The sequence below is a fragment of the Frieseomelitta varia genome, unplaced genomic scaffold (assembly GCF_011392965.1).
Source record: "Frieseomelitta varia isolate USP_RPSP 00005682 unplaced genomic scaffold, Fvar_1.2 scaffold_974, whole genome shotgun sequence".
Classification (NCBI taxonomy): Eukaryota; Metazoa; Arthropoda; class Insecta; order Hymenoptera; family Apidae; genus Frieseomelitta; species Frieseomelitta varia.
In genome coordinates, this window is record NW_025110783.1 from 73,300 (window position 1) to 82,147 (window position 8,848).

General features: G+C 35.6%; 2 protein-coding genes across 6 annotated transcripts in view; one reads left to right on the forward strand and one right to left on the reverse strand.

Moving 5' to 3' along the window:
* LOC122538185 (vascular endothelial growth factor receptor 1) overlaps positions 1-8,336 on the forward strand; it is a 15,491-nt gene extending 7,155 nt beyond the window's left edge. For 2 of the 5 annotated variants that reach the window (XM_043672028.1, XM_043672030.1), the window contains exons 14-23: positions 43-182; positions 342-501; positions 678-778; positions 892-1,042; positions 1,131-1,355; positions 1,482-1,650; positions 2,013-2,289; positions 2,380-2,711; positions 2,795-2,900; positions 3,001-4,755. In XM_043672028.1, the coding sequence (XP_043527963.1) occupies positions 43-182; positions 342-501; positions 678-778; positions 892-1,042; positions 1,131-1,355; positions 1,482-1,650; positions 2,013-2,289; positions 2,380-2,711; positions 2,795-2,900; positions 3,001-3,729 (2,390 nt within the window). In that variant the 3' untranslated portion in view covers positions 3,730-4,755. Of the gene's footprint in view, positions 1-42; positions 183-341; positions 502-677; positions 779-891; positions 1,043-1,130; positions 1,356-1,481; positions 1,651-2,012; positions 2,290-2,379; positions 2,712-2,794; positions 2,901-3,000; positions 4,756-6,452; positions 6,724-7,197 lie in introns of those variants that run through there. The other 3 variants (XR_006308805.1, XM_043672032.1, XM_043672031.1) reach the window with 3 other exon arrangements.
* On the reverse strand, positions 4,779-7,778 carry LOC122538189. The gene is made up of 10 exons (XM_043672044.1): positions 7,694-7,778; positions 7,200-7,370; positions 6,802-7,057; positions 6,612-6,716; positions 6,325-6,509; positions 5,983-6,213; positions 5,752-5,889; positions 5,477-5,621; positions 5,194-5,371; positions 4,779-4,961 (listed from the first exon to the last, which is right to left on the reverse strand). Exons 1-10 carry the CDS (start codon positions 7,772-7,774, stop codon positions 4,844-4,846), a joined length of 1,608 nt encoding a protein of 535 aa, XP_043527979.1. The 5' UTR covers positions 7,775-7,778; the 3' UTR covers positions 4,779-4,843.
* Positions 8,337-8,848: the final 512 nt, after the last annotated feature.

The following is an 8,848-nucleotide window of genomic DNA, read 5'->3' on the forward strand; positions in this document are numbered from 1 at the left end:
TATATGTGCTAGTATTTTTTATTTAACGTTCCCTCCTTACAGATGCAGTACTGCCTCAAATGATGGAAACTAATTTAAATGGAACTGAAATCACAGTCGATATTAGCACTCAGGGTCGTAAGGAGATAATACTCCAGTGCTTCGTAACTGGAATGCCTAAACCATTAGTTACTTGGTATAGGGTAAGTGAGTGATAATACATTAATGTTGTAAGTTTAATACAATCTTTCGGCTAATATTTGTTTTTAGATTTTAAGGCGACGTAATAAATCATTAATAAATTATTGATAAAATTATCACAAAATTTATACCTTAGTACATGTATATTGTATTCTTCATAGGACGACACACCGTTAAAACTAGGCGAGCAATTTATGTGCATCCGTCATCGCCAAGAATTGCATATTTATTACCTTGAGGATACTGATAGCGGGATATACACGTGTAAAGCAAAGAATCGATTGGGATCAGTTCAGGCCTCCATAAAAATAATAGCGAAAGGTAATTTACCATGTCAAAAAATATCGAGTGACCGATTGCTATCGACGTAAAGTAAGAAAGGGTTGAATTTAAATACATTTCAGCTTTTTTTCTAGTAGTATATCGTGAGCTTTTTACAACGATGAAACGGCAAAGTTTCTTATTAAGAAAGGTTTGATTTTTAATTTAATTTTTAGGAAAAGAACTTCCCAAGGAATTGATTATACTGATCATCGTCTTACTGATCACGGTAGTGGTGTTGGTCATTTACTTCACGATCAAGATCCGCCGTGAAAAGGTACATCTGCATTATGAAACATTGATCAATAACATTTAGTCTTGATTCTGATGATAGTATAATATTGGAAGACAGCTATTTCTTGGTAATCTTAGGAAATACATGTATTTTAGACTATGAGAAAAGAATTAATGGAAGCAGGATTGATGCATTTCGAAGAAGGAGCAGTGGAATGCTTGAATCCCGAGTTAACGGTGGACGATCAAGCTGAATTGCTCCCTTACGATAAGAAATGGGAATTTCCCCGTGAGAAATTGAAATTGGGTAAGAAAAAAAATGACTTAAGTTTAAATATATCGTTCGCACAAGTATCTGATGGCGCCTTAATTATACAAAACGTTTAAACAATTAGGGAAACAATTGGGAAGCGGAGCTTTTGGCGTCGTTATGAAGGCGGAAGCAGAAGGAATTTGCGAGAACGAACCGGTTACGACTGTGGCTGTAAAAATGGTTCGACGAACAACGGTGCCAACGTGTGTTCGTGCCCTTGCCAGCGAGCTGAAAATTATGGTGCATCTTGGAAAGCATTTGAACGTTGTTAATCTTCTCGGTGCTTGCACGAAAAACATTTCTAAACGTACGTATCTTTACCAAAAAAATCTATGTGATTTTATCGTCAATTGAATCCTTATTGAATTTCATGTTTTAAATATTATTTACGTAACCATTTGAACGCATATAACTTTCTTCTTTCTTTTGATAGGTGAATTATTAGTGATCGTAGAATATTGCCGATTTGGGAATTTGCACAATTATTTACTACGGCATAGGGCTGACTTCATCAACCAAATTGTTCCAGCAACCGGCAAATTCGATCCTACTATCGGTTTAGATGTTTTAACCAGATCTGTTAGTGTTAGCAGTAATAACAGGTGTGCTTTTATTTTCCACTCCCATGTAATGAAACTTTCGCTTCACAATAATATTCTCATTTATTAATATACTCGTTGACAATTGCATTGTTCCACTACACAATGAAACAGTGAAATAATAGTGAAATAATCAGTTGAATGTAACTCGCCAAAAAGTAAAAGTGTATAAAAATCTATACGTACATATAAAATAACTAACGCGTTTTATGTAATCATGGAATGTGCAAGTAGTTATACATTTTATTTCTGCTTTTTTCTTATCTTTAACCGTGCTAATTACAATAATAATGTATAAAACTAACGATGCTACGCATGGGGTTGTGGTATTAACAAATACGTGTTCTCTTCTGTTTATACGACAGGATAAAATACGTGGCATTGTCATTTTCTCGCAGTCGTAGCGACGACTCGCCCGACTTCACCGAATCGACGAATTATCAGACCTCTGCTACGGATTCTCAAGGAGTTAGTATGTCGCCAGATGGCTGCGTTCTTAGCAACAATTCCTCCCAACAGGGATGGAGATTTAATTATCGAGGTGATTACAAGGATTACAATTTGAAGCCGATCTGCACGCAGGATTTATTATCCTGGGCGTTCCAAGTAGCGCGAGGAATGGAGTACCTTAGCCAAAGAAAAGTATATTTCAAATAAACAAATTAAAATTAAATTACAAATGTGAACGAATGGAAGTCGTAGATTAAATGTAATAATTATTATAACCGTTAGGTGTTACACGGTGATTTAGCCGCGAGAAACATTTTATTGGCAGAGAACAATGTAGTGAAAATCTGTGATTTCGGTCTGGCAAAAACTATGTACAAAGACAATAATTACAAAAAGAAAGGAGGTGGACTGTTGCCCATAAAATGGATGGCCATCGAGTCGATTAGAGATCGAATTTTTTCGACTCAGTCAGATATTTGGTCATTTGGCATAGTTTTATGGGAGTTTTTCACATTGGCCAAAACTCCTTATCCTGGAATGGAAGCTGAGGTACAATATCAGAAGTTGATCGAGGGATACAGATTAGAACAGCCAGAATATGCCACTTCCGAAGTGTAAGTTTAATTTATATCGATTCCACGTTGTATTTACACGGAATACGTATTACAATTTAATATTTGGAATATTTGGCATACAGATATGACATAATGTTACAATGTTGGAAAGCCAAACCTACTCTACGCCCGAGCTTCACAGAACTGGTACAGAGTATTGGTGATTTGTTGGAGGAGAGTGTAAAAGCGGTGAGAGAGTCTATTTGTAGATACAAAATTCCTGTAGCAGCGTGCATTGTATCACATTGTAGGGTATATTAAATATCTGTAATATATTTATAATTTTCAGCATTACATCAGTCTGAACGACCCTTACATGGACATGAACGTGTCATTGACAGGAGAGGGTCGAAACGACTACTTGACAATGCTTTCCGCACCCGATCACGCGGCGCTTTCCTCACCTACTCACGATTATTCAAACTTGCCTGCCTCGAACTCAACCAATTCAACGTACCTGTGCATGAGTCCAACCAGTCAGAGTGGTTACGATTCGGAAATATTTAGCCCAAGGCCAAACCAAGAAGGAACTCGCTTCGAGTTTCCGGTCACTTCCGATTCAGAAGACGCCGTTGAATTGTCGCCGATGTTGAAGAAACCGGAAGAAGAGGATCCCTATCTGCAACCAATAGACGTGCACGCGCGGCGAGCCGAGTTCATTCGACAACGAGAGGCAATGAAAAATCAATCGATAGCTCAACCCATCCCCAGTAGGGATTTTGCATATTGCAATGCTCCACAAAATCTTCAGTTGATAGATCTGAATGAGAAAAATGAAAGAAACGAAAAGAAGGAAAGAAATGAAAAGAACGAGAAAAGTTTTGAGGACAATGAAACATCGAATAGTGGGAACACGTTGTCGAAGAAGGATTTTATACCGGGGATTATCAGGACGCAGGACAATTACGTGAATATGCCGAAGCAAAAGAGCGACTTAAGGTTAGACATACCAGCTAGCTTCAGCAATCCTAGTTACGTGGTGATGGCTAATTGCGAGAGAAATCAGACGAAAGTCTGAACCTGTGCATGAACAGAATTTAATAATTGTTCCATAATGATGATTAACTGAAGGGAATGTCTATTTCAGGCTGATTTTCGTGGATAGACGTGCGGATATTGATACGATAAATTGAGAAATATGAACAATAAGGGAGTGTATTCTATAAGTTCGTACATCCACATTGAAGCAACGTAATCAGAGAAACGTCTGGGTTTTGTTTCAATTTTAAACCGTGCTATTTGCCATTGTCGTGCGTAACAGCGAGTTTCTATCTGTGCATGAACGTACATACATATATGTATGTGCGATTAGACGAGACGATGCGTTTTTACTTTTTTTGCATTCATACGTGATGTTTGATCTTCGATGTGCCATGACGATAACTTGAAATAATTTGAAGACCAAGATAAATGACATTATACATACATATGTGCATGTACGTGTCATTTATGATTACTTTTTAACTTTGCTTTCGAATATCGATCCAGAAAAAATTTCATTGACATGTTCGATACTGCATGACAGCCGTTTGAGGAAGAAAAATATTTGATTTTTTTAAAGGTTTATACTTCGTATCTCGTAAATTTTGATATCTCTTACAAGAAATGACTACAACAAAGAGAGATACATGAATCATTTTTCACTTTTTTAACTTTTTTATTTTTTCAATTCATTTTATACATCATTCATTGATTATACGTTTTTAAAATTCAATACTCTATTAATTAATTCTATTGATTATTAGATATGCATTTGATTTTTCACGAAACATCGAGAGAAATGTATTCGCTTATCTTAGTACTTAATACTCAATGCGTTGTAAGTTTCAGTGCAGGATTTAATTTGAACCTGAGAAATAATTTTACGTGTTAATTTAGAACCAAAGACGTACGATGTATTTCAAAAATAACAATTACACAATTCTACTCGTCGCATAGAGAACGCTATAACAAAGCGCGCGTGTCGAATTAATTAAAATTGTTCAACTTACGTTTAGGCTATATTTAGTATTTACAAAATTTCTGTGTAATAAATTTTTTACCTACACAACGCTTTAATTTTGTTCGTTAACAATAGAGTAGGAATTTCACGGGTACAGAACATATTGCGATGTCGTCGAGAATTATAATTTCTATGATGTGCTAACAATCCTAATAGCGTAAGGAACATCGTGTATCGTCACATTGCTGCGAATACGTCGCTTTTGTCTATCTATGTCTTCAGTTAAAGTTTTCTTATACTCTAGCCATCTGGAATGAAAAATAATAATAATATTACAAGTTAGTTGGGGGATATGACAGCACAACGATAACGTTAGAAAATCAAAAGAAACGTGTATATAATGTTTATAATAGGATAGTCCTTTGCCACTGCCTGTCCTGTATTGTCCTGTATTGTCTTGTACTGTCCTACACAATCACTAAAAGTTTGTTACTTACTTCACTTTGGCTGATTTATTAAATTAAGAAAAATTAAACGTACCTGCGATTTGTTAAAAATTTCTCAAACAATTGCTCTTTAGTGGGGAACTTGGAATCCATAAACAACTTGACGCGTTCCCAAATATTCGCACGATTGTGAATTCTCAACCAATATCGCGGGACCAAGAAACATTTTACGGATGAAGTAGCTACTATTCTTCGATTAATCATGTTCTCCCCTAATTCATATAACGTGTAACGTGTAAAATTTTATTAGAAAAACAACTATCGATGAGCAAGATGGGAAAAATTCTTAGTAAATTTACTTCTTGATAAAGTATTACCTAGGCCAAAACACGCACCCCTGTTAAACGTGCAAATTTGCATAAATATCGTTCGCACATCGATCGGATAGCGTTGCTGCGAGATAGAGGATGGCTCTCTCATCAACATTTCTGCTACATCCGTAATTTTATGCCATTCGTTTACCTACAAATCGTAGTTTTCATTTAGGAAATTCATATAATGTTTATAACATTAATCGGAATTATAAATTTACGTGTAAGTTGCTGTTGTTTTGAAACAACAACAACAGTACACGGCAAATGCCTGTACTTACAACGTCCAACAGCGTGGTCGTAATGATGCTCGAACGTTCGAAATCCATTTTCCTGTCGGCTGCTTTCGACGATAGTAAAAGTTGGGCGTAATTGATGAAATCTCGATTTCCGGCGATACTCTCGTCTACGTCGTTTGCCTTTAAAATTGTACGACACGATGCAATTCAAATGCAATAGGAATTACTAGGATTAATTCTCCATTAATAATATCAGAAGTATCAGTCTCGTACTTTGCTAGTTTCGTACTCGTATTCAAACTCGTCCATTTTCGCAGCGGTTTCTACGCTCTCCGACAGTCTTTCTTCCCTCTTCCCGTTACTCTTTTCAGGATCGTACAGTTCGTATCGCGTCCCAGATGCAGAATGTGTTTCACGCACGATCATGTGCTCTATCAAACGACATTCACCTTCCAACAGAAAATGCACGTAATTCACCAGTCCCTTGCCGTCACCTAACAAAACCTTAAATATTTACTTTGTCATTCCATTTATTTATTCTTCCGCTTTCTTTGGCGTTAAAGAAGATATACTCGTTAAAGAAGACTGTCGCAAGCGTCTATTATGTATATGTACCTCGTCGTGTTGAAAATCTTTCAATTTACTGAGAATACAACATTCCCGTATTGTTGCGTCGTCCCAGGATTTAAAGTAATTGAAGTGTACCAGCGCATCCTGTAACTTGTCCCATTCTTTTTTTAAAGATGACCGCAAAATATCATCGAAGTCGTGGCGGGGAACGAGGATCAAATCTACGGTGGCTGCAAACCGAGTTGAGTATACGCGATCTTTCACGGGAAGAGGAGGAAGAGGAAGAAGAAGAAGAAGAAGAAGAAGAAGAAGAATGGAATAATTTCACATACTTTTTGTAACTACCGTTGCTGACCTTGGTATTTCATGCAGCAACGCGACCTCGCCGAACACATCACCAGGATTCAAGCTACCCATATCAACCTCTTCTGCTTCACCTAGCAGGTACGAATAAAAAAAAGAGAAAAAAGAGAAGTTCGTTTCTCACTCGCGAAATTCGAAAAATAGATTTCTTTTACGTACCGGTCCAGCGATCGGTAACTACTTTCGACACGCTGACTTCTCCGTTTATTATGAAGTAAAGATTCTCAGCTTTGTGACCCTGTCGCACGATTACGCGGCCGGCTCTCAAGTACTGATAAAAGCACACTCCCGCTAAAATTTCTCTCAAACGTTCGGGATACTTTTTGAATATTCGAAACTTGTTAAACAGCTCGTATATATATTTCCTGTCATCCGCCGATCGATCTTCCGGCCTCGTTAATAAATAAGAGCGATCCTTAGATAGAAAATGTTTTATTTTGTAAAATTGCTAATTCAGAATAAATAGTAACTTTTATCATATTTCCCTTACTAGAAGAGAAGATCGATTATTAACTGTTCAACTAAAAATAATAACGAATGTTAATTATTTTTCAGACCTCCAGGGTGAGAGCTTTCTTCTCGATTTTTTTCTGCTGCGCCCTCCGGATGTTAATCGCAATATCGTCGCCGACTTTTTCCACAACGGGCTCTTCGGTTAACCACTCGATGTATTCCAAGACGAGTCTCACTGCAGCCCGGAAAAGATAGATTCCTTTTAACCTATTGACCTGCACCATGATGATCGTTGTCGTCAAAAATTGTCTATTATAATATACTGTCCTCTATGCCCAGATATACGTGATATTACAAAAGTTATTATTTATTTATTATTAAGTTAGTTTATTGAAGGATAGATGTAAGAATACATATGTAAGTGTAAGATTTTCAGAAATATCTAGAATATTTATTTGTACTTTGGTAGAGGATACCTGTACCTATTTGGAGATTAAAAAAAGGATTAATTTATTGCAAAGATAATGCAATAAGACACATACACATGTATTGTATTATAATATAAATACTTGTATAATGTAATATATATAATACTTACCCTCCTTGGAATCAATGACTTCCTCGCTATTATTTCAATAAACGATTCGCGAAGCGAAACTCTTCTACTGTATGCATGCATCTCTGATTTTCTTGATTAATCAGTTGTAACATTAATTCAATGGAAACAAGATCACATTATAATTTTACAAACGCTGTCGCTCAATTTTGTTTGAATACTTACTATCGGCATACACAAAGAAGATAAGTTCACGTTCATTCGATACGTGCGTGTTGTTTTATCGATAAACTTATAAAGTGTGCCTTGCAACAGCGGTACGTACATATAAAAGAGAGTCATAGTTATAATTCCATTGAGGGTGTTTAAGCAAATTTTTCATCATTTTATATAATGAATTTTAAACTTATGTAAAGCGCCGTGCTTGGATATTTTAGATACTTATGCGTGTCATATGTACTCTATTATATGTATTTTCACATTTCTCATTGTAATTTCTATAAGTTGTAAATTAATTTATAATTTAACAGAAGCCCAAAGACAGAAACACGGAATTAACGCAAACATAAACTTGACTTCCCAAAATGACGTACAAAGAGTATTGAAATATCTCAATGATATAAACTACTACTACTACTACTCATCGTTAATGATCTCGCTGTCGATGAGACATTAAAGAAAAAGAGAAGAAGAAGAAGAAGAGATGGAAAATATTGCAATTTAATCCAAAATCATTATAATTCATGTACAACTGGATGATTTCAATAAATATTCCGTTAAAATTAATTAGTCGTCTAATCATTAAACCAACCAACCCGATCCTTCAACGAAAAACTTTATTTCTCAACACATTTCTTCGTTTGCATTTGTTGCTCTTTATTTATTTACATATTTTGCTCTCCGTTTAATTACATCTTTTACATTTCGTTTATTTACATTTTTGAATGTTAACAAACCAAAATTTTTCAAAATTTTTCTTCTGTTTGCAAATTCTATTGTTTATTTGCAATTTTTCAATAAACAGTAAACAAACCAAAATGTAAATAAACAAAGGGCAAAAAATGTAAATAAAAAAAAGAATTTATAAACAAAGGAAAAATTTCAAAAATTTCGAAATGGTGAAACGAATATTGCTGTCCTTGTCGCACACTAGTGCCCTCCTTGTCGGTCACGGAATGTATATTTGTCCTTGTTGCA

What these genes read in the sequence shown, in the direction of transcription:
- LOC122538189 (XM_043672044.1), bottom strand. Translation starts at nt 7,774, where the DNA reads ATGCATGCATACAGTAGAAGAGTTTCGCTTCGCGAATCGTTTATTGAA. An exon ending in AGAAAGCTCTCACCCTGGAG is followed by an intron (nt 7,058 to 7,199) that starts GTCTGAAAAATA and finishes TTTCTATCTAAG; the next exon opens with GATCGCTCTTATTTATTAAC. An exon ending in GGGTGCGTGTTTTGGCCTAG is followed by an intron (nt 5,372 to 5,476) that starts GTAATACTTTAT and finishes TATATGAATTAG; the next exon opens with GGGAGAACATGATTAATCGA.